General features: G+C 50.2%; 1 protein-coding gene across 18 annotated transcripts in view; it reads right to left on the bottom strand.

Moving 5' to 3' along the window:
* The window catches only part of CACNA1C (calcium voltage-gated channel subunit alpha1 C), a 395857-nt gene that overhangs the window by 120449 nt on the left and 249721 nt on the right, over window positions 1–25687 (bottom strand). For 17 of the 18 annotated variants that reach the window (XM_070790347.1, XM_070790344.1, XM_070790345.1 and 14 more), the window contains exons 5-7: window positions 24827–24966; window positions 8917–9075; window positions 454–650 (exon numbers count right to left, since the gene is read on the bottom strand). In XM_070790347.1, the coding sequence (XP_070646448.1) occupies window positions 454–650; window positions 8917–9075; window positions 24827–24966 (496 nt within the window). The remainder of the gene's footprint in view (window positions 1–453; window positions 651–8916; window positions 9076–24826; window positions 24967–25687) is intronic. The other variant, XM_070790338.1, reaches the window with a different exon arrangement.

Genomic DNA, 25687 nt, shown 5'->3' with positions numbered 1-25687 from the left:
GCGTTTGTCTGATGGACTATATGATATAACGAGGGAAGATCAACATGAGAAGTAAAACACAATAGAATGCTGCGATGCTGCACAATTCAATAAAAATGTTTTCCTCTTTGAAAACCAGGCCTGAGTTTTCTCTTTAGCCCTAGAAATTGAACGTGTACCCTCCCGCTCCCTCGGGGACACGGGCAGGACACGCACGGGGCGGGAGAAGCCCTACAAGAGGACGCTTGTGTCAGGTCGGCCGTAGCCCCGCTGGGCTGTGTGCCAGCGCTTCCCACTGTGGAGGACAAATGATCGGTGACACTTCTCTTGGGCTGGTGAGCAGAGAGAGGCTCATGGGCTTTGTTTCTCAGGCAAGACCTGGAAGAAATCAAGGTCCTCACTCCTCCCGGTGTGCGTGCGACTGCACGTCCCTGGAAGGCGGATGCTCCCCGCCCCGCCCGCCCCGGCACGTACCCAGTAGAGGACGTCGGTCCAGCCCTCCATGGTGATGCACTGGAACACAGTCAGCATGGCGAAGGCGAAGTTGTCGAAATTGGTGATGCCGTGCTTGGGTCCATCCCAGCCTGGTTTGCACACCGTGCCATTCTGGCACTGCCGCCCGTGGCCTGTCTCCAGGGCACAGGGCGAGGGGTCGTCTTCTGCTGGGACATCTCAAGTGACCAGGGGAAGAGATAAGGAGGCAGGGGTGGGGGAAAGGGATGGGCAGAGAAAGAAGAGAGAAGTTAGAACATCAGTGGGTGGGATGGCAAAGGACCCAGCAGCAACAGTGCAGAGCACAGTCACAGCAGCGCCCCATACACAAGCGAACACACGCAGCACTAGGTGTCATCCAGGTTGTCGTCAATCCAGAAGCTCAGTGCTTTCAGCTGAGTGTTGTAAAACTGTATTTAACCTGTACTGACTTTAAAGACAGAGGCGAGGCTGCCCGTCAAATGGCCAAGAAAGACACGACTATGAGGCTACCACTCTGACTAAAAGCATCCTGGAACGCAGAGGGGAGGCCTTAACTTCTGTTTTTCGTGCTCAAGTATCTGCAGACATTTCTGTGGGAATGCCAGAGTTTAGGGTGAGGGCATTGTGGGTTTTTTCAAAAAATTATTGGGTAGACCAGAAAGATCGCTCAGGTTTTCCAGTAGGATATTATGGAAATTTTTGGCCAACCCAACAATTTTTATTAGGGTATAGTTGCTTTACACTGCTATGTTAATTTCTGCTGTTCAGCAAAGTGAATGAGCTATGTTGCTACTGCTAAGTCGCTTCAGTCGTGTCCGACTCTGTGCGACCCCATAGACAGCAGCCCACCAGGCTTCCCCGTCCCTGGGATTCTCCAGGCAAGAACACTGGAGTGGGCTGCCATTTCCTTCTCCAGTCAGCCATAGGTATACATACATACCTTTTTGGGATTCCTTCCCATAAACATCACCACAGAGCACTAAGTTCTCATTAGTTATCTATTATATACATAGTAGTAATAGTGTACATGTCAATCATTCCCAATTTCCCAATTCATCCCACCTGCCCAGTATGTTTTTTAAAAATTTTATTTATTTTTAATTGAAGGATAATTGCTTTAAAATATTGTATTGTTTTCTGCCATATATCAAGATGAATCAGCCATAGGCATACGTATGTCCCCTCCCTCTTGAACCTCCCTCCCACCGGCCACCCCATACCACCACTCTAAGTTGTCATAGCCCCAGTTTGAGTTCCCTGTGTCACACAGCAAATTCCCACAGGCCATCTATTTTACATATGCTAGTCTCATGCATTGGAGAAGGAAATGGCAACCCACTCCAGTGTTCTTGCCTAGAGAATCCCAGGGACGGGGAAGCCTGGTGGGCTGCTGTCTATGGGGTCGCACAGAGTCGGACACGACTGAAGCGACTTAGCAGCAGCAGTGTCTATGTTTACATGCTACTCTCTCCATTTGTCCTGCCCTCTCCTTCCTCCCCTGTATCCACAAGTCTGTCTCTATGTCGGCATTTCCACAGCTGCCCTGCAAATAGGTTCATTGGAGCCATCTTTATAGATCCCATATAGATATATGTTAATATATGATATTTGTCTTCCTCTTTCTGACTTCACTCTGTAGAATTAGCTCTAGGTTCATCCACCTCATTAGAACTGACTCAAGTGCATTCCATTTTATGGTTGAATAATATTCCATTGTATAAATGTACCACAGCTGCTTTATTTATTCATCTGTTGATGGACATCTAGATTTCTTCCATGATCTAGCTATCGTAAATAGTGCAGCAATGAACTTTGGGGTACATGTGTCTTTTTCAATTATAATTTTCTCGGGATCCCTCAGTATGGGGGTGGGATGGGAAGGTTCTTTCATGTAATTGGCCAGAGATCCTGCCCAGTGACACTTTCTGACTCTCCACAGGTCCATGCAGCATGTAACATGCTGCTTCACCAGGGATGCAGGTCACTCTACAGCAGAGGATGCCTTCTTGATGAAGGACGGAGAACAAATTCTGAAGGCAAAAAGTAACCCCTACAGAGCATTATGCTTCCCTGGTGGCTCAGATGGTAAAGTGTCTGCCTGCAGTGAGGGAGACCCGGGTTTGATCCCTGGTTTGGGAAGATCCCCTGGAGAAGGAAATGGCAACCCACTCCAGTACTCTTGCCTGGAAAATTTCATGGACTGAGGAGCCTGGTAGGCTATAGTCCATGGGGTCGAAAAGAGTCGGACACGACTGAGTGACTTCACTTTCACTTTCACAGAGCATTATCCCAGCCCCAGGGAACACCACCACTGCAGTATTTTTCGTGGTCATGACACGTGGAATCTTGCCTCCTGCCCTTTTCTCCTGTGTCTTCAGGAGAGAAAAACCGCCTGGACCTCTACTCAGGACAGAGTAGCCATGGGGGATGGGAAGAATGCTCCCCAGTATGGAGCCCTCTTGGCGTTTCCAGGAAACAGCTTACCATCTCCCATGGCTGCAGGCTGTGCTCAGGCTAATTCCATGCTCTAGGAAGAGGTGCCAGGAAATCAGTGAGTTAGGCTATTTTTCATGCAGAGGTCATTGGTGGATTGAACTAGACTTGGCTGAGCTGAGAATTTCCATTTTGGTAAAATACTGAGAGTCTTGGTCCCAGTTGCAAGAGGTAATGGCGTGGAATTTGCAGAACTCTGAGAAATTAAGGTTATCGTCTTGGGCTTGTAGAAAGAAACAGGGATAGACAGAACGGACCTTTGTTCTAGCAAACAACTCAAATGGCAGCGAGGATGTGCCCCCAGAGAGAAAGTTTGCTCGTCGTCCTTCATTCGGAGACTCCAGGCCACCAGGGTCCTCTCTGGTTTCTGGCAAATCCAAGTAATTGGGGGCGAGGACTTCCATGTCGAGGCTATTGGCTGCTGGGCTGCTTCTCAGTCTGTGGCTTCATATTACAGCTTTTCACTCCCCAGAGGATGACAGCAGAGGAATACTAATCCTAAGTTTTCACTGAGGGTGACCCTTTGGGGTGTGAATTGAGCTGTGCGGTTGGAGACACACGCTGGCCTGTGTCGTCTTGGCTTTTTGCCTTTCTCTCTCTTTTCAACAGCTTCATCGAAACATAATTTACATGCCGGACAAGTCATCAGTGAGCATGGACAGCTCAGTTATTTTTAGTAAATTTATAGAGCCATCCAGCCATTACCACAACCCATTTGGAAATGCTTCCACCACCCCAAATTTCCGAGCCCCGTCTGCAGTCAGCCCCTGGCAGTCACACCTGCCGTCTGTCTACGGATCTGCCTGCCTTGCAATTTCCTGTAGAAGGAATCACACTAGGTGGCTTTGGGTCCATATTTTTTCATGAGGCATCATTGTTTCATGGTCTGTTCCTTTCCACGGATGTACAGGTCACTGTGGGTTTATCTGCTTGCCCACTGATGGACAGCTGGCTGGCCAGCTTCCACAGGCTGGGGTCGCTGTGAGCAGAGCAGCTTCCTGGCTTGTTCCAGGCCTGGTGCTCCAGGTCAGGTGTGTGTGCAACGACCCAGGGGATCCCTGGTCCCTGAATCATATGGGGGACGACAGTATGCACCATTTCCTACCCTGGGGTCTGGCCCCCAGGAGACCCCCTTCATGGAAAGGAACTTCGGTCTGTTTTGGTGACTTCTGAACTTTTGAAGTCTTTGCAAATTTGGATGTCAGGTTAAGTAATGGGAGGCTGTAAGAGGGTGGAACCTGAAAAGTGAGCCTCAGACCTAAGGAATACATAAGAAAGTGGATGACAAGCACCTAGAAATTGAGAGTAAGTGGACTGGAAACCCAGGAACCAAACAGATCGTAAATTTTATTGGGTCCACTGGTCTAGTGATGGCTTTCTAGGAGATGACGTGTTCAGTCACTGTGACAAAACTGCTGGGAAGATGAAAGATAAGACAAAAGAGCAGGTGAACACCACAGGCGGAAACTTGGGTTTCTTTTTCTCGGGTCTTGCTCTCTAGTGCAGTAAAGATGCTGCTAATCTTTGCACTAGGACCCCTGATCTGACAGCTTTCCTTGCATTCCAATTCCTCAGAACTGAAATGAGGAAAAGGTGAAGGCTGCTAGAGTGGGTTCCGAGTGTCCTCAAGGGAGGAGCACGGCTCTCGGGGCTTTATAAATGGATGCTGGAAAGAAAACAGCATCCAGGGGACGCAATCTCATTAAGAAAGAAAACAGCGTCCAGGCGATGCAATCTCATTAATAAACGAGAGAGGACCAATCTCATTAATAAATGATTAATAAATAAATCAGAAGGTTGGTCTGCAGGATCAAGTGCCTCTCTGCTATCCTGAATCGGTCTTGAACAATAATAAAAAAAAAGATTCGAGAACAATTAAGGAGCAATAACAATCTGGTAAAAATAGGTGTCTATAAAAAGCACTAAAGGGAACACTTGGAAAATGTGAACACACACAGATCAGCAGGTCCTGGCAACGTGCCCTGGAGGGTGAGGGGAAATTAATCTAAACATGAAGATGTGTTGGGTTTTCTGCAGAGCCGTGAATTCCCAGAGAGGAAGGTGGGAGCGTGAGGTTGGAGAAAGAGCTGAAGCCATGTGGGCTCCCCACTTCAAAGCAGAAGTGAGAGAGGAGGGGTCATTCTGGAAAGTTCCAAATTAAGTCTGTGGCAGAAGAATAGAGCTGACGATGAGAGAGATTTTGGAAGTGTGGTTAACACCATCAGGAGCAGGGACTCTGGGAGAACGCCATCAAGGGGCTCCAGGGAGAAATGACCAAAGACAAAACCAGTTACTTTCTGAGGCCCCAAATCTGAGGAGTGAATAGAGAGAAAGTGATTTCATGTCTGGGTTTCGGCCAACCAGCTCTCTTCCAGTCTCAGGGGTAATTATTGCGCTTGGGAGAGCGATTCAGAGTGACCTGGCTCGAGCGCCACTAAACAGATGGGACAACCAGAGACAAAAAGGATGGACATATGGTGATGTGTCTGTTGAGGAACAAGGAAGGCGCCTTGCAGATGCCTCCAGAATCAGGGAACGTGTGTCTCCAAAGGCTGCGTCTTCAGGGACTGGAAGGGGCAGCCCAGGGGCGGAACAGCAGTCCACCGGCAGCCCAGAGCTTTCTGGTGTGGATTCGACACCTAAGGTTTCCTCACGTCTACACGCTCACAAAGCTGTCTCAAGTGTAAAAAAATCACTGGATGTAAAATCCCTTAAGAAAACCAAGACAGGGTCTTCCCTGGTGGTCCAGTGGCTAAGACTCTCAGCTCCCAAGCAGGGGGCCCAGGTTCATTCCCTGGCCAGGGAACTAGATCCCACATGCTGCATCTAAGACCTGGCTCAGTCAAATAAATAAATACTTTAAATAAATAAATAAATACTTAAAAAAAAAAAAAGAAAACCAAGATAAGGACACTCAGGCACTTTAGCATAATCTCAATTTGCAGAGAAATTCAGGAATTCAACCCAAAGTCTAAAATTAAAAAAAGACACCCCTTCCAAAGGTGATGCCAGTGTCTCCAAAGCAAAGGGGGACTGGGGTCAGAGGTTGCGGGCTTGGGCCCTCCACCCTCGGGGGTCAAAGGTTGCGGGCTTGGGCCCTCCACCCTCGGGGGTCAGAGGTTGCGGGCTTGGGCCCTCCACCCTCGGGGGTCAAAGGTTGCGGGCTTGGGCCCTCCACCCTCGGGGGTCAGAGGTTTCGGGCTTGGGCCCTCCCCCCTCTGGCTGTGCTGAGTGTGTCTGGGTTCCCGTATGTGTCCCTCCTTGTCAGCGCTGGTCACCGAGTGGGTGGAAGGAGCCCCCACCACTGTGGGATGAGGGTCCCTGGGCCAGCCCAGGATTAGGTGCAGGGCACTGGGTGAATTGGCTCTGCAGCCAGTGTCCTGGGCGCCCTCCCCATGGGGGGCTGGCTCCACGCACAACGAGGTCCCCTTCCTGTGTGGCTGGCAGGGCTCTTCCCTTGGGAGCATGTCCCTGGGGTCTGTCCTTGGGCTCCCTGACTGACTGTATTTCTGCAGTGGGGACTGATTCTCTTCTGAACCTGATGGCAGGGGAGATAAAACATTAGATAAATAATCTGGGCATTTTCTGGGAGGAAGCAGGCACATTTCCTGGTCTGTTTGCCCTCAGGGATGGACAGCAGTGTGTTTCCAGACTGGCCATCCACCTGGCCAGGCCAGTCCTGCCGTCCCCTGAGAACAGAGGGTCCACTGGAGGGCTCGTCAGGCCTACGGCCGTCCCATCCAGCACAGAGGAGCCCCGTGGCCTGGGCCAACACACCCACCATTTACTGGCCATTTGAGACCACTGACGGCCTGACCACAAAGTCAGAGGCTTCCAGGCGGTGCTGGCGCAGCCCCACAGGATCTTGCCGCCTGCGGGAAACCAGCCTTGGCTGCTCCCCATCGTTCGGGGCAGAAGCCTCCTCGAGGTGGGGGTGTGTATGAGTGTCTCTCTCAGCTCAGGGAGCACAGCCGTGTGGGAGCGGGTTGCTCAATGGGAATCTAACCATGCTCCTGCCCCCTTGGTGCTCAGGTGAGCCCAATCATGGCCCATCGCCCAGTTGATGGGGTCTTCTAAACCTGACATCCCTACGCCGGCCTGAGAAGTCTGGGTCAGACAGGTCATGACCATTTTAATATGATGGCATGAACGTTATATGTCCTACACTCGCTCTCAGGCAGATCTTAGGATGAGCCCTAAGGAAGCTGCACAGTCAGTGTAAATGTATTGGTTCAGGGCAGCTACAGATGGAGCCCCCAAAAAAGAAGGCTTTGAATTAAAGGGGGAGAACATTACTCACTGTGATATTGGGTATTTCTTTAAGCAAGGCTGAAAATCTCAGAATTTTAGCTAAAGTCAAGACGCAATTCCTTCCATTTTAAAAGAGCTTTTTTTTTTTTTTTAAATGACAGTTTATTTTATATAATTATGACCCAAGAAATGCTCTCTACAGTGAAAAAACGGTCTCCTCTTAGACTCACCATCAAGAAAGTTAAAACAATTGTGTGAATCTCTGACACAGTTTGGGGGTTTTGTTTCAACTGTGGCGGGTACAAAGACCCAGTTGATCTATTAAGTCAAACTAGACCACATAGCGGAGAAGGCAATGGCACCCCACTCCAGCACTCTTGCCTGGAAAATCCCAGGGACGGGGCAGCCTCATGGGCTGCTGTCTATGGGGTCACACAGAGTCGGACATGACTGAAACGACTTAGCAAGACCACATAGATCGGGGGTCCAAGCCGAACCAGACCACACAGATCAGGGGTCCAAGCTGACCAGACCACACAGGTCAGGTGGTCTGCTTTGGTTTCTGAATAATTCATGTCACTCCCTCCACTGAATGTCTCCTCCACACCCCAGGACAAGGGGCTTGGGTTTAGTTTACTGCCTGGGTCGAGGGGAGTGAGAAGTGATGGACATGGAGGGGACAGAGGGTCCTTCAAGGCTTCAGAGGATGCTCCCCTTTCTTCTCTAAGACGCCAAAAAACTAAGACTAAAGATCTTGTTTGAAAAAAGTCACATATATTGAACACGGCTCACTCCTTTGCGGAGTATATTGTTTTAAATAAGCTTTTTGTGCTAAACTACTTTGTCTGTTTAAAAGCCTTGTCAATTTCTATTTAAATTTTTTTTTTTTTTAAGTCCAGCTGAGATGTTAGGAGCTAAAGACTGCAGTCTGTGGGGTGTCTGTCCAGCCCAAACTCCAGTCCTACCAGGGGGGAACTCAGTGAGCAGAATGGCTTGTTAAATGCACTGGCTTAGGGGAGGGACGTGGATAGCCACACCTCCCGGAGGAAAGGAGTTTTGTCACAGGCCGTCTTCCTCACCTGGACTGGGGGCCCCCGGACGGGAGGCAGAAACACTGAGGCAGAGGAGCCAGGCCACCCTAGAGGTGAGAAGGACGCACGGCTGTGAGCCTACCGGCTGAGCGGGGCTTCCTCCCAGGGGCACCGTTGATGATAAGCCACACGAGGGGACACAGAGTCACCAGCTAAGCTCTGATTCTTAACAAATTCAGCGTTGGCTAAGCACCTTGTTTAGAGAGTGCTTATCAGTGCCAGACAGGGCTTCCCTGGTGGCTCAGATGGATAAGAATCTGCCTGCAATGCAGGAGACATGGGTTCGATCCCAGGGTCGGAAAGATGCCTTGGAAAAGGAAATGGTTATTCACTCCAGTGTTCTTGCCTGGAGAATTCCACGGATAGAGGAGCCTGGCGGGCTTCAGTCCATGGGTTCTCAAAGAATTGGACACGACTGAAGTGACTCACACACACACACACACACACACACACACACAGCAGAGCTGGACAAAGCTTATGTTTAGCTATTTTAACAAAGACTCATTTTAGTAAACACAGACGTTAGACCCTAGAGATAAAATAAAATTCCTGCCTCTCTTGGCAGAGGAAATGCGGATGCCGGAAGCCAAGGCTCCCCAGCGGCCGGGAAGGATGGCTCCTGCCTTACCTGCAATGCCCTCCTGGTTGTAGCAGGTCTTATGCATCTTGCCCATGAAGAGCTCCAGGCCGATGATGGCATAGATGATGATGACGAACAGCACGAGCAGGGCGATGTGCAGCAGGGGCACCATGGCCTTGATGATGGAATTCAAGACCACCTGGAGACCTGCAACGACAAAGCTCCTGCTGTCAACCCCGCTGCCCGCAGCTCAGGCCATTTGCTCAGCCTCACCTCCCGTGAGAGTCTCGCTGCCCAGTTTCAGGTGAGGAAACCGAGGCTCCAGGTTGCACAGTCAGAGTGACACCTGGATGGGGTGCGGGAGTGGATCCAGGTGGGCCTGACTACAAACCTCCCCGGGAGCCATGTCCAAAGGGCGGGACGGGCAGACCCTGTCCTTCTAAGGGCCTCTCAGCTGGGGAGGAGGAGAGCGATCCTAGTGACGGAGGTGGAGTTGTCTTGGCGCATTTCAGCGTAGTTAGAGGGGGAGTTCTGGTTTGCATGCGTCACCTCAACAAATGGGTTCTGAAGTCCCCTGATCCTTTCAGGGAAAAAAGAGTAAGTAAAAAGCTTCTTTCACAACAGGTCTTGTCAGCGCCCAGGGGTTTCAGGCCTATGCTGCTGTCTTACAGGAAGAAGGACCCCTTGCTTATAAGCTGAACCGTAAAATCATCCCCGAATGTTCCTCGTTCAGAGAAGAGGCTGCACATGTTCATTTGTAAATGTGGTTGCCGGCAAGCCCCCCAGACCTCCTCCAGGTGCCAGGAGGCCTTCTGTCAACAGGGGGACACCATCTCCACATCCAGGACAGAAGTGGGGGAAGGGCTGGCTCCCTGCCTCTTGTCCAGGCTGTTTGTGTGGAGGGTCACACAGACGCTAGGACCCCCACCTCTGAGTCATCCCCCACAGGGCACTTAGTCTCAGACCCATCCACCAGCCAGGAATAAACTTCCTCCTCTCCTGCACTGGGGGTGTCACCCCTCTGCCCCCACTGCCCTTGGCACTGGTGCCCGAAGGCTGGGCACTCCCTCCCTGTGCCCTGAGGGGGTCCCTGAGGCTTCATGACCTGGAGAAGAGGGGTTCACAAGTCTAATTGGGAGGACTCACCCCAGCCATTAGCGAGCTGGGGAGAGGAAGCAAAGCAAGAGAAAAGCCAGAATAATTTCACCTGCGAATTAATGAGAGGGCTTCGCAGCCTCCCCGTAGAACATGATGCTTTCCCATCCAAGGGATTCTGTTAATTAGCAGGTTGTACACACTGCGGCCAGGTGTGCAGAGCCTCAGAGGAAGCTGACAGCCGAGCTGCACGCTGGCTTTCAGGGTGACTGCTGGGGGCATCCCTAGAGGAGGCTGTCCAGGCCACGAAGGGAACGTGGCAGAGAAGAGGGGGACACAGGATGGGGAGGGTCCTCCTGCCCTCCAAGGCCCCTCCCTCTCTGGACTCCTGATCCAACAGTGCTTCTTTCAGACTCAGACCTGCCATCTTTCCTCCCGCCCCATCGTCTGCACTGTTCGCTCAGCCTGGACGCTTTTCCGTAACTCCCTCAGCTTATCCTTCTGCTCTCGGCCCAAGGCCCACCCCCTTTCTTCTAGGTCTTGTTGGAAACCACTCCTTTCCTTCAGAGCTGAGTCTCCATTTGCAGTCACATGTTCATTAAGTGGCTTTTAAACATTGATACCCCCCTCCCACGTTGGGCTGAGTTTTGTGAACATGGGGACTTGTGGACTCTCCTGGCCCTTTATCGCTGAGACTTTGCTTGATGCTGAGCACATGTGGCCTGAGACAGCCAAGTGCAGGCTGCTGCTGCCATCACCAAGCTCTGGGGGCTTTGCTGTCACCGAGTCTGGCACAGGGAGCTCTTCAAATGGACAGGCGAGCCCCCAGGGCCTGCAGGCCTGGCTGTGAAGATGCCCAGAGGAAGTCATGCCTGTGTTTCCGGCCACCATCGGAGCTGTAGAATTCCTGACCGATGCTTTGCTCCCACCCATCCCTGTCAGAGTGGTGGGCACCTCCCTCCCCAAGCACCAAGATCAGACCTGGGCCTCCAACCATACCAAGTCCTGCCAGTTCGCTTTTGCAGGACTTTAGAAAGTGTAAGTAACTGTTACTACATAAATAATCCATGTTCATCATGAAGGAGATGGGAAATGCTTATTATAGAGAAATGAGAAAACACGAGGAAGGGGGACGAAAAAAGAACTCATCCGTGGTCCCACCCCCGGAGGGAGGCACTCCCAGCCTCTTGGAGTGCATTACTGGACACTGTGGCCGCTGGGTCGGTCACTCAGCTCGCTGTCTCCACGTCGCAGCTGGGATGCTCGTTTCAAAGCACAAGCGCATAGTGTCCAGTCTTCTGATGCGCTGCCACCCACGTTCTCCAGGTGATGGCCCCTGACTCTGGCCCACAACGCACTCTCCAGCTGCAGCCTCCCCATGTCTGCAAGTGTCCTTCCCCCCGTGGATGCTTCTCCCTGCCTGATGCACAGTCCCAGCCGCCCGTCCTCTCATCTGTGCCCCTCGGCATGCAGCAGGGACTCAGTGCACAGGCTGCTATGAGAAGTCATGCCGTTCATTCACGTATCTTCCAGAGACACCGAGGGGTGTCATCGGGAAAAGACGAGACCCGTGGAGTGGGAAGCACACAGGCACAGAGGGGGGCTGTCAATGACCTTCATAGGATTTAACCTGCTATTTTGAAGGACAGTGGTGGCATTCAGCATGACCACAGGACTGGAGCCAGGGCAAACCAGGAAGATTCAGGTTCAACACAAACAGACTGTCCAAGAAACAGACCTAAGGCGAAGCAGGATGCTCTGAGAGGCAGTGAGCCTCCCATCCCCGAGGGATGCAAGCAGTGACTGGATGAGCTCATGGAGGAGGAGCCTTGGTGGGGATTCAGCCAGTGGATGAGGAGTGACTCCAGGGCACCGAAGCCCCCAGCCCTCATCGATGTGGCATGAAGACTTGCTGGGGCAGGAAGACGACCCCAACCCCCCTGGCACAACCAGGGAAGTAGGTACTGTCAGTAACTACCTTACAGAGGAGAAGAGTGAGTTCCAGAGAGGTTAGGCATCACAGCTGGTGGAGCGGCACAGGGCTCAGTGCTGGTGGCCTGACTCCAGGCTGGGGCTGCACGACTGTGCCCAGTGCCTCCATGTGCCCTGGCCCTGCCCCTCAGTGTCAAAGACCCGCATCGGTGAAGCAATAGCACACACTCATGACATGCTCTGGGAAGGCAGGGCCTCGCCCTGCTTCCAGGGGGCCCCACTGCCTCTGAGGCCAGTCTAGCAAAGGCTTCGAGCCCCTGTCCACCCACTGCTGGCAGCAGCCAAGAAGGGGTGTACAGGTGTTACCAGGGCCCCTCTCTCAGCGCCACTCTCTGCAGCACCCCCGCACATAACTGGCTGTCAAGACCTAAGTCTCAACAGCTTCTCCTAGGAACCGGCTCATAGCTATCCCCGCAACAGGCTCCTCCTGCTCCCAATCCAACCTGGAGAACTCAGCGACATCTCTGCACCCCAGTGCTTTCCTCAGATGGGACAATGAACAGGGTCCCTGAGGAGGCATGGATCCAGACGAGCCTGGAAGCACCTCGAGGACAGGACACCACTAAGGGCCCCGTGGACACGATCACACGAGATCGCTAAGGGCCACGCCCATGGTGAGTATGTGCTCTTGGCCCCAAATAAGGACGTGAGACCTGACAAACACAGGTGGACTTAGGGTGACAGCAGGAACATGGAGCAGACAGCTCCATCTGGCACACAGTGTACAACCTGGGAGTCCAGTCTCATCTGCAGCTCGTGTGGGTGGCCTCCTCGTGAGGGATGACCTGCCCACCCCCATCCCCACGCCAGGAAGCCCAGCCGCAAGCTTTCCAGGGAGATGGGACTCAAAGGAGCAGCTTCGCTGGATGCTGCAATCAGGTGAGGATGGAGAAGAAGCTGAGCTGCATGCACTGCCTTTCCTTTTCTCCCTCCACGCTGCCGTGAGGCCCAGACCACTGTCTGCCTTCCTGCTGAGGACAACTTCAGACTTCCAGGAGAAGGGAAGAGGTAGAGGGTCTGAGTACGCAAAGCATGGTGTTTTCCCTTAGAAGATTGAGAGGAACCGTCGATTATGGAAACCAGCCCCGGCATCTTCCTTCAAGACCATGTTGACACTGGCCTGGAGGTGTCGGCTATAGGTGATGCTTGGCCCAGATGATGCGTGGCAAGGGCAGAGCGGCTCTTTTGATTCATCAGGTCAGGATCCTTTCATCCAGCCACACTCCAGTGAGGAGATGGTTTGTGAGGGCCCTGGGGGTGACGGCAGGTTGTGGGGGCGGGGTGGCAATGACTCCATGAGTTGGATCCCAGAAAAGAGGACTGTGAGACCTGAGGGCCGAACCGCACGTGCAGATGTGTCTGAAGCAGATCCAGGTCACCTGGCATAAAGGGGCGGGTGGCGGGGAGAAACCACTGAAGACCCCAACTCAGAGGTCTCTGCTGATATTGTTGGATTTCATTGTTCAGAGTGGACCTAGAGCTTCTTGGCTGGCAGCTACAAAGGCACATTCACGCCCCAACTATTCAGATTCAACAGTTCCTACCAACCTGTGGGAAAGCAACAGAAACGACCAGGAGACCTGATTGCAACTCCACAGGGAGTGATGCTGAGGATCACTGAACAGGGGGAGGTCTGGGCTTAGCACTGGGTGGTGGGTACAAGCTTCTCACGGATGGACCAGAGTTGTCTGGAATGGGAGGACTCTGGGGTCACCACACCCAATGCCTTTGTTTTCACTCAAAGTCATTTGTTGAACTATGTTCCATGGGCCACCTGCTGCCCCAGGGATGGGGGCAGGTGATCAGTATGAGGCCTGGAGGCCTCGCCCTCAGAGAGCTTATAAAGAAGCCAAACATGGATCAAATAACCACTTAATTGACATGGAATCATGAGCTACTTAAGTGCTTTCAAGGAAGACACAGGGTGTCATGAAGATCCCACCCACTTCGATGGCCAGAGGGTGGAAGAAACGTCCTCGGGCAGTGACACATGAGCTGGAGGTTGAGCAAGAGGGGAAGAGGACCTGGTCGGGTGGGCAACTGGGTGGGTCCAATGGAGGGGTCTGCATGTCCCACATGGAAGATGGCCTGCCTGAGTGTACAGGAACCCCAGCTCCCTCATTGCCAGCCTCATGCTCTCCTGGGTTTTGTTTTGACTCTTAGAAAAATTTCTGGAAGATTTGGGAATCCAGTTACTAATTCTGTTGGAATTGTGAGGAAGCAGAAGTCACTGTCAGAGAAAACAATTTGGGCTGCACCCAAGGAAGGCCTCCTGACGACAGACATCCGATGTCATCTCTGCTTGTTCCTATTAGCATGTGTGGCTGTGACCATCATCTGTGTCATCAAAAACAACATCATCATCCTCATCCTCACCATCATCACCATCATGATCAACATCATCACCATCATCACTGTCATCACCACCTTTAATATCATCATCACCATTATCACCATCATGATCAACATCATCAGCATCATCACTGTCATCACCTTCAATATCATCATCATTACCATCATCATTACCATCATCTCCTTTAATGTCACTGTCATCACCATCATCATCACTGTCACCATCATCACCTTCAATATCACCATCATCATCATCATCACCATCATCACCCCCATCACCAGCACCATCACCACCACCATCATCACCACTGTCATCATCACCTTTAATGTCACTGTCATCACCATCATCATCACTGTCACCATCATCACCTTCAATATCACCATCATCATCATCACCATCATCACCCCCAACACCAGCACCATCGTCACCACTGTTATCATCACCTTTAATGTCACTGTCATCACCATCATCATCACTGTCACCATCATCACCTTCAATATCACCATCATCATCGTCACCATCATCACCCCCATCACCAGCACCATCACCACCACTGTCATCATCACCACCACCACCATCACCCCCATCACCACCACCATCACCCCCATCACCACCACCATCATCACCAGTCACCATCACCTTTAATGTCACTGTCATCACCATCATAATCATCGTCACCTTCATCACCATCACCATCAAGTTGAGACGACTGGCCTTATTCCTACTCTACAGCAACACGTTTATACCAGCTAGAAACTGGAGCCCTGAGGAATCTCACAGATCATGTTTTGTGCCTTCAGCTGGCTAATGAAGCAATGGACATTTTTAATGGCCTACTACGGTTAGTGGTTTTCAAAAGCAAATAGATTTAGAACCAGGGAGGCAATAGTTCTCTCCTGGGTTAAGGGCTAAGCCTGTCACCCAGAGGTTCAAGGTGCCTGATGAAGGGAGGAAGAGCTCTTGCGTGGATGGCTCCCTTCAGTCTCTAGCTTCATTATTTTTTTGCACGTTCTTATTAAAATGTCTTTACTCATTAGACATTTTCATTTACTTTTAATTTAACCTTTCCATCTTAATAAATTTTTGCATCCCACAAGAGCTTCAGTGAGCACGAAAGGAGGGTTTTGACCTGGAAAAGGGATAGAGGGTCCTCTGCTGCCTAATAAATTACAAACTATAAGAGTAATTAAAATATCAACCTTCACGTTGAATTGTTTATATTGGCAAAATGAGTTGGAAAGAGGAGCTCAAAGGAAGAGCTGGAATTAAAAACCAAGCCACCCTGGGGACTTCCCTGGTTGTCCAGTGGTCAAGAACACACCTTATGATGCAGCGGACGTGGGTTCAATCCCTGGTTGGGGAACCAAGATCCCACATGCCCCAGTGAAGAGCCCACACAACCCCAAATGAAATAAAATAGAATTAAAATGAAAGAATCAAGCTGACGGGACTGCAAACTCTCCACTATCAGCTGCTGTTCATGCAACGTCAGCCAATGCCCCTCATGACAGTCTGACCGTGTGCTGAGGCAGGTGGTGGCCCCACGCAGGGCCTCAACATCCTCCTCAAAAGTGGATCTCGCATGACAACGCTGACCCAAGGGAAGTGACTGGATCAAGGTCTGCTGCCCGTGTTGCTGCCTTCCTGTGGGTGATGACTGTCTCTGCTACAGGAAACCTACGAGGCAGGCTTCTTTTGGCACCGGCCAATGACAGATGCCTGGGCCTGCACTTTTTCTTCTGTTTTAAACATTTGGGGAAAAAATTGCGAGATACACAAATAGAAACGTATAAGACAGGAAGATGTTACTAGGTACAATTTATCACAAAATGAAGCCTCGTAACTGTCACTCCAACCAAGGAATGGAACATCGCCGGTTCTATGAAGCCTCGATCATGCCCCTCCAGGTAGTAGCTCCTCCTCCATCAAGTTAACCACTGCATTATACTTCAATAACAGGTTAAAATATACTTCTCCACGTTAGCAAACAAAATCCTGAGTCTATCAGTAAATGCAGAAAAAAACTACTTCAGGGACTTCTCTGGTGGCTCAGCAGTTAAGACTCCATGCTCCCAATGCAGGGGACATGGGTTCAAACCCTGGCTGGGGAGCTAGGATCCTTCATGCTGCAGGGTGAGTGGGCAAAAAATAAAATAATATTAAAAAAACTCTTGAAACAGCTCATCCAAAATTATATAAAAAATAAAAAAATCGTAAAATTCAGTATTTATTCCCTAACCTTTCACATTCTCTGTATTTTCCATTCTTTTGATTCTCTGTGCTTTACTCTCCAGATTTCCCTCTGAGTTCACCACAATTCAGTAATTCCTTTTTCAGTCTGCCAAATCTTTCACTGCATTTTCATATTTGCTACTGTATTCTTCATTTCTAAATCTTATATCCAGCTCATTTCCATATCTTCTGGTTCTCTGGAAAATCACTGACCTTGTCTTTGACATATATAGTAAATGTGGTTATTTTCAAGTCAGTATCTGATAATTCCAATATCCAGATCCCATGTGTGTCTGTTTGCATTGTTCATAGTTTCTGCTCCTTTTCATCCACATTGTCTTGTCTTACTGTGGACCTAGTTATTTTGTAGTGTGGGTTAGACTCTATTTTTACAAAACTGATCTTTCAAAAAATCTGGAGAACTTTGATGATGTTATCTTTCTCTGGACATGATTCCTATTTGTTTTTGTCAGACATCTTTGCCAAGTTTTAGAAAAGAGAAGATTTATTTTGCCCAGTGATATCTAATTATCCCCAGCAGGACAGTTAATCCAAATGACCCCACCTGCCACTTCAGAAAGCAAAACTGACCTGTGCTTCCTCGGGAAGAAACCCCCTGGGGAGGTCCCCTCATTGTAGGTTTCCTTACTCCCCCCACCCCAGAACCAGGTCACTGGGGAAATCTTTGATATGGATGTATTCTAAAGGGTTGGGAAGTCTCTGACAGTCATATTCTCCTAGTGCTGCACCCTGGACAGGGCATTTTCGAGTGAAGTTCCCAGGGACTGGCTGTATGCAGAGTGATATGCCTGATAACAGGATTAAACAGGGGAGGGGGGAATCACGGTCGGGCTATGGTTGCTCCTTCTCTCAGAAGGGTGTAGAAGATGTGGGTTTCAGGAAAATTAAAGTGTCTCCAAGACTTTGGTGGCAAGTGAGGTATACTCACTGTGAGTTATCGGGGTGGATGGATCCCTAAGGAGCCCTGAGGAGAGCTCGTTAACTCTTCTCCCATCAAACACCATCGCACCAGGCGACCCACAGCTTCTTCCTGGCTCTCCTTCATGTGGAGTTTAATAAAGAGCCAGGCCTGTTTATTGCTGATAGCTTACGGTTGTCATGAATTAACAGCATGAATTAACCTTTCTATGTATGTTCTTAGGATTCCAGACTGACTTGTTTCCTATTTGGCTCAAATCACTAATGAATCAATAGAGATCTTGGCATGGATCAGATTTTCTATAGGGGGAAAATCTCCAAACATATGCTTAGTGGTTTTGTTTTAGAGATTTCAAATTTACTGGAAAACAAATGCTAGGCTATCTTCTCTCCTCCACTAATAGCTGTGTGACCTTGACAGTCATGTCAATTTCTTGGGTCTAGGTTTCAGCGTCTTTAACATGAGGATATTGGATGAGAAAGCTGTCTTTGGCTCTAAATTTTGCTGGGTTGTTATTTTCCAAATATCTTAAGAAAGATTCTAATACCTTTTCCTTCCTTCAACTACTACTGTTGCATATATACAGTAAGTCCTCAATAAATATGTGACAAATAAATTAATATATACCTTGTAAATATAATATAGTATTACAGCAGAAATAATATATAGCTTATATAACATATATGATTTACATTCTAGTTATGTATGATAATAATATATATGTATGATAATAATACATAATAATAATATATATATATGATAATATGTATGATAACATTCTTGTTATTCATTTTATGGTTTAAAAGTCAAATGCACTTCCATTTCCAAAAGGAGGAACTGGTACCAGATGAGCCCTTTCACCATAATCATTAAAAAAACTGGACAAAAATATAAGAGGCAACTGTTTCCCTCAAGTGGACACGAAGTAACTCAGGCTTGTGATCCCTGAGAGAATGGAAACTCAGAGGTGAAAACAGTAATCGTTCTGGTTCTCTGACTGGGAACAGTTTCCTGACTGCAGTGGAAAAAGCAGACAGACTATTGCAGTCCCACTGGTCTGAGAATCTGGGCAGCACTGGTGGGACAGAAGAAAGGAGACAGCAAGGTAAACAGGGGCCCCAGAAGTTTGTGTAGGGGTCCCCTGTGTGTACATGCCCCTGCCAGAGTGGAAAAATCAAGTTAATATCTCATAAGACCCTGAGCAATCAACTGAAACATCAGAAAGGGCACATCTTAGGAGCCAGAACCGTACCCTGGAGTCAGATGCCCTCCAGACCCATCCTGGCAAGATCACACTCGACTGTGACAAGATCTGAAGGGGAAATGAGTTGGGAGGTGAGGGGCCAGGGCTTTTGCTTGGTATTGACCAACAAGTGCAGAACTACAAGTTCACAGCAGGGCTGCCAGTAACTGAGCTGTCTGCTGAGGGGTCATCACTCTTAGGAAGGTGGATGAACCCAGGTCTTTACAACATATGACTCATGATTCCAGTATTCAGAACAAAACCACCAGACACATAAAGAAATGGGAAAATGTGACACATAACCCAGAAAAAAAACAGTCAAAGGGGACTGAAAATGAGATTGCTCAGATGTTGGACTTAGCAGACAAAGATTTTAGAACAAACTGAAGACTGTTTAAAGAGTTAAAGGGCAATATATTAAGAGGATGAAAGGAGTATATGGTGCTAAAGAGAGAACAGAGAGGGAATTTCACAGAGAAATGGAAACTATTAAAAGGAACCAAATGTGACTTGTTAAATAGGCTTAATGAAGACGGAAGTAGAAGAGGAAAAAGTAATAAACTGGAAGAACAATTGATAGAAACATTTCAGCCTGTGGACACAAAGAAAGACTGAAGAAAACCGAACAAAGCATCAGAGACCAATGAGATAACAGAAAATGGCCAAACTTAAGTATAATTTGGGTTACAGACAGAGGAGAATGAGATTGGAATGAGGGAAAACATTTGCGGAAATAATGGTCAAAAACTTCCCAAACTTGTTAACATCCAATTTACGGATGAATCTGAGCTGCTCAGACAACTCTAAGCAGAGCAAATATACAGTGAAGCCCTTCACAGTCCAGTGCTGAAAACCAAAGATGGAGAGAGAAATCTAGAAACAGTCAAGAAAGAAGAAAATATATACAGGGAACCATGGTGAGAATATCAGTGACTCAGAGAAAACTGAGACCGAGAGAAAGTGGAACAACATTTCTAACATGAAAGAAAAAACTGTCAACCCAAGAATTATATATCCAGTGGAAATATTCTTCAAGAAGAGGAAGGGCTGAAGACGCCTTAAGGTAATGAAAACTGAGATCATTCATCAGCAGCAGACCTCTTTCAGAGAAATACCATAGACATGTCCCTCAGAGTGACGGGAAATGACACCAGAAGGAAATGCAGATCTACAGAAAGGATTAGACAGTCTCAGAAATGGTAAACAGGTGGGCAAATGTAAAAGCTTTTACATCTTTACTTTTTCCTCATAATTTACTTAAAGGACAACTTACTAAAGCAGGAAATATTAACACAGGGTGGGGTTTACAATGCTCATGTCAGTAGAAGATGAGATGGTTGGATGGCATCACCGATTAAAAGCACACTAACTTGGGCAAACTTCAGGAGATAGTGAGGGACACGGAAGCCTGGTGTACTGCAGCCCATGGGGTTGCGAAGAGTCAGACATGACTTGGCAACTGAACAAGAAGTAGAAAATGTATAAGGCTCACACAGGGGAGAGAGCTGTATTAGTGAACGTGTACTATGGTAAGGCTCTTACATTTGTGATTGTACATTTAACATGTGTGAGTTTTATTGAATATAAATTATGCTTCAATAAAGTGGATTTTAAAAAGTCAAGTATGGAAGTATCCCCTTCCTTTCATTGGTCCCACTTGGAGCCTGAGGGAGTTGGACCTGTAGAAATACCAGGAGCTAAAATTTGCTAAATGCATCTTACACACTGACCACAATTCTAAATGCTTTGCAAGCCCTTGAGTATTGAATCCTCACAACCACTCCTTGAGGTAAGTGCAATTTTAACCCCCATTATGGATCAGTCAGGACTCAGAGGCACACAGCTAACAGGTGGTGGCTCTGGGGACTTGAGCCTAAGGAGTGGGACCTCAACGCCAGCATCCTTGGCCACTCCTCGTCTGGAGCTAGCCAGAGGGAACATACCCAGTGTCACAGGTGTTTGGGCTCATGTTCTTCGAATCGATCACTTCACGGGACACTGACTTCACTGTGTCTTCATCTCCGCTCCCCTCATGTTTCTTTCCAGCATTTATGGGTCACTTGGAAGTGTAAGTGGCCTTTATTGTGACCATTATTTTAAATCAGGTGACAGTCACCTTACTGCTGGCTGTAATTTCAGGTTTGGGATTTCCACAGAAGGGCCAGGCATTAAAGAGAATCAATGACAGGGCTTTCAGAATTTAGGAAGCTCTGTCTCCAGTGTGACTGATGCCATCCACCACAGTCCTGGGCACGAGGTCAGTGTTTGGGGAACTGCCCTGTCTGGACTGATGGCGCCCACCATGATGGGCACCCCCGAGGGTCATTCCCTGCCTGGGACTCAGGCTAGAATTAGTGATTCCAAAGAAGTTCTCAGCTCACTGCTGTTCTCTGTCACTGAAGCACAGGATGATACTGCTCAGAAGAACTTCAGGGCTGAGATAGTTTAACCCTCTTGTTTCCCAGAGCGAAAACTGCAGGTTGGAGGTTAAAGGGCAGGTCACATGGCTGACCAGACTCAGCTCCCTGCTGTCCGCATGGCAGGCCCAGGGTGCTCCCACTCTCCTGGGGCCCTCAGGGACAAGAGGACCACTTCTCCTCAGCTCATGTGGCCAGGGCTCAGGGACCATCAAAGGCAAATCCACCAACACCTGAAGTACCACCTGTGCCCGTCTCGAGAGCCAGGTGGGCACCTGTGTCCAATTGTGTCTCTTCCAGTGACAGAGGCCGGTTTGCTGGAGGGGGTGACCCTGCCCTGGAAAATGGCCTGAGTCCATCTCTGTCCATGGCTCTGGGAGAAGCACTTGGGCTGCGTATGCTGCTGCTGCTGCTAAGTCACTTCACTCGTGTCCGACTCTCTGTGACCCCAGAGACGGTAGCCCATGAGGCTCCTCTGTCCCTGGGATTCTCCAGGCAAGAACACTGGAGTGGGTTGCCATTTCCTTCTCCAGTGCATGAAACTGAAAAGTGAAAGTGAAGTTGCTCAGTCGTGTCCGACTCTTCCCGACCCCATGGACTGCGGCCCACCAGGCTCCTGCATCCATGGGATTTTCCAGGCAGGAGTGCTGGAGTGGGGTGCCATTGCCTTCTCCATGGGCTGCGTATGCCTGCCTGTAAATTAGAGCTAAAGCCCTGTCTTTCTGGACCACTGGGCTGGCCAACCCACCAATGAAGCTCTTCCAAGAGCCTGACTCAGACACCCAACTCTGCATTTAGTAGGTGGTAGCCCGGACATTTGTCACGACCTGCGTTTTGTTCTCAAATCAAAAAGGGACATTTTCCTCCTGGGGGAGTCTGTGCATCTCAATAAACAGGTTAAGTTTCTTGGTCCCCATGAGTTTTTAAGCTTCTTCAGGTAGAGCATAAAGTCAGGACTTCCCTGGTTTGGTTGCTTGTGTCACTGATACTCAGTAACTTGACCATCAGACTCTGCTGCAGCATGCCTGGAGCAGAGCAGACAAGCCTCAGCTACACAGCATGTCCTGAGAGTGTCAGCTGGTTCCTACACCCACAGCAAGACCCACCCCTGATCCCTCACCTCCCTGCACATGTCTCCAGGGCCACAGTTACCCTACCACTTCATCCTGAGGTCCCAGATGCCCCTCCTTACCTACCCTTCAAGGCCTCTCCTCCTCCTCCAAGGAGTGCCACCTCCTCCAGGAAGCCTGTCCTGATTGCTACCTGCACTCCCCAGAGTATGGAGTCTCCCAGAGCACACCAGTCACAGAACTCATCTGTTTTTTTTTTTTTTTTTTTGCACATCTCTATTTTTGCTCTACACCATCATTTCTATGAACATCTTTTCTTTGACACTTCAGTCTCTCTGAGGAGACACTTAGTGTCTGACTCACCTCTGTATCTGCTGTGAGGCTAGAGAAGTCCTTTATGAAGTAAGCACTCAGTGGATTTTGTTGAACAAATTAATAAATGACTCTTGGGCTTGTACCCTCACTATCATCTCTCACCCTCCATATCTGTGATCCTGAGACTCCATGGCATTTAATACATGTATGGACACAGAGAGCAACGGTAACTTCGTGGGCTTGGGCTTTCAGGTCCCGCAAACCACCCAGCCAGCATATTTGCCACGGAAACAACACCTGCGTGTTCAGCTGCATGGTGCACAGTTGCCATGAAGCTCGAATAACATAGAAGAAAAAGCCCTTTGGAAACACTAAAGAAGGCGCCCAGGGAAGGAAGGTCTTTAGCCCTGAAGTCACTTGGGGGTGCTGGTGCTCTGCCCCCACCACGTGGAGCTTGTGCTTGGCCATGAGGGGCCCAGCCCCCCACAAAGACTGACCAGGCGTTTTGTAGATGATGGTAGGTGACAAGAATTTGGTAGTGAACAATACAAAGCCTGGTTGCTCTCGTGAGGTGAGGGTTGTGAAGTAAATAAACAAGGGAAGAGGGTGGAGGGTGAAGCGGGGGCAGAAAGCAGAGAGGGATGGAGGGCAGAGCAGTGGGACAGACCCCTGGGAAGGTGCCATTTCTGTGGACACCAAGGGGTTGAGGCCAGCCAGGGGCCATCCAGATGGAAGTCCTGCCACTCGAGTCCTGACAGACATTGTCACCAGCCTTCTCATTTCCTGAGCTTGGCCTATTGAGTGATGGCTGACTGACCATGAAAACCCCATAATTCCAGCTTTGCTAAGAGGTCTTGGATCTCAGCCATCATGTACACTCTTTCCATTCCTAGTGCCCAGTGGTTAAGGCCAGGCAGAGAAAATCTGCTTACCTGTGCTGTGTGACCACGTCTACACTCCCTCTGAGTTAACACAGGCCACCACTGCCCAGGGTCCCCACTTCTGCCATCGTCCATCCAGGGAGTGCCCCTGCCCTGGGTAGAGACCAGGCCAGGCACTGTGCAGGTGTCAGAGAGTGCAGGGCATATCTGGGCTTCCAGGGGCTTACAAGGGAACTGCAGAGGCAGGTATGAGGGTAAAATGTCTAAGACATTGGGGGTTACGTACTTGGAACACCTTACAGGAAGTCGTGCATGTGGTGGGGAGAGCTGGTCTGAGTCACGAGCCTGGTCCCCCCACTGTGGCCAGTTCAGTTACTCTAGGAGGAGGTTTCCACCACGTGTGCAGGTCGGCAGGGACTAGACAAGTTAATACAAGGTCCCCGTGTCCCTACAATTTTGCACCCAGGCAGGTTTCACCTGCCGAGCAGGACAACATCACCAGGTTGGTGGCAATTAAGGTGTAAAGGTGGGGGGTGCAGAGAGCCCCTGCCTTCCTGGCCTGGCCCCATCTCCAAGCTAGTCTGGCTGCAGCCTGGTTTGGGGACCCCCCTGCCTCGAGTTAGAGGCCAGAAGCTGAGTGGCTGGTGACACGTCCCAGCACCCACATCCTGTCTCAGGTTCAGGGACCACCAGTGAGCAAGGAGGGGAAGGACTTCTCAGAAAGTGGACTTAGCTTGCAGCAGGCTGGGCTGGGCTTTGCTGGAGTGGACGCTGGGAGCCCGACCTTCTGTGTGCAGCGCTGGGGCTGCTCTGCAATGGGGTGGGTTGGGGGGCTCCTGCAGGATTGGGGATGGGGAGCCGACCCTGGCCCATCTGCCCAACTCAGGCCAGCACCCTCCACCCTCAGGGAAAGCCAGCTTTCGCTTCAACAGGCAGCAGGTCCAAAAATAGGGCTTTTGAGGCTGGAGACACCCCACGTGATATGAAAGGAGGAGAGGTTGGGAGAGGTGGCAAAATGGGACTTTTTGAACATCCACTGATGCTTTTCTGATTGTTCTTTGAAAAAAAATACAGACGGTAGAGATAATCCTGTCAGCTCTGTGCCCCAAGAGCCTGGGGGATTAGATCTCTGCTCTTCTGCTGCAAATGTGTTTAAATTCCCAGCTCCAGGGGCCCGGGGTGGGGGCCAGGCTGCTCAGATGGCCACAGGGTCTTCTCTGTGCAGCTGTCTCAGCCAGGGGGCATGTGAGCGGGAGCCATGGTGGGTTTTAATTGACTCACATTGGAGCTGGGGTCTTTACAGCAAAGGGACCCATTCAAGGAAACCCTCCATTTATAGGAAACCAGACTCCTTGGCAACTCAGGATGGGTGAGGGGGAACAGTGGAGAGGTCACATGGCTGAATGGATGAGCTACTTACTCGGGACCCCGGACACCAACCGCAGGGGCCGTAGCACACGGAACGCCCTCAGCGCCTTTACGTCGAATCCAGCACCCTTCCCTCCCAGGGCGTTGGCCCCATCGGCTTTGGTCGCTTGCTCTAAGATCGCGCTGAAAAGCCTGGAATAGAAGGAGAGAGGGAACATCAGGACATCCTGCTTGCCCGGCGGGGCTCCGACGTCTTCAGGGATGCTGGGCAGTGGGGTTTGCAGGTGGCTGTAGCCAGGAAAGTCTGGGTGTGTGGGAGGGTCTGACTCTCATCAGATGACGGTACCTCAAGGTGGGTCCCACCTGCCCAGAGAGGTCTCAGCAGCCTGGTGCTGGCATCAAGCTGGGTTTTCGGGCATCGGCAGCATGGGCAGAGTGTCAGGCAGGTGGGGGCTGCTGCCAGGGCCTGTCCCTCCTCGGTGCCCTCTGCCCCCCACGACATCCAGGCTTGTGTGCCCGGGAACCACGTTCCCTCCTGACAAGCCCCTGGCTTTGACCTGAACCTGGGCAGAAACAAAGGAGCCTTCGGAAATTGATGCGGTGCCACAGGTACAAGGGTGGGAGACTGGCTTAGAGGCCTCAGGGCCCCCGAGACCCTCACAGCAGGTGTGGCTGGTGGACTGACGGGGACAAAGCTGAGAGACATGTGTTCAAGAGAGGGCGGTGAGACGGGGCATGAGCGGCCTCCCTTCGGTCTGTTTTGTGCTCGGGGTCCCCGAGCAGGCTGCCTACACAGCGGGGGCTGCAACCAGAAGTTCTGACGAGTCGCCTGGACCACGTCTGACATCCTTCCTGCTCTGGGCGTCCTTCACCCCAGCTTGGCAGCTGGACGGTTCCCTGTGTTAGCTGGCGA

Source organism: Bos indicus, chromosome 5, assembly GCF_029378745.1.
Source record: "Bos indicus isolate NIAB-ARS_2022 breed Sahiwal x Tharparkar chromosome 5, NIAB-ARS_B.indTharparkar_mat_pri_1.0, whole genome shotgun sequence".
Taxonomy (NCBI): domain Eukaryota; kingdom Metazoa; phylum Chordata; class Mammalia; order Artiodactyla; family Bovidae; genus Bos; species Bos indicus.
This window is presented reverse-complemented; position numbering and strand designations above follow the sequence as displayed.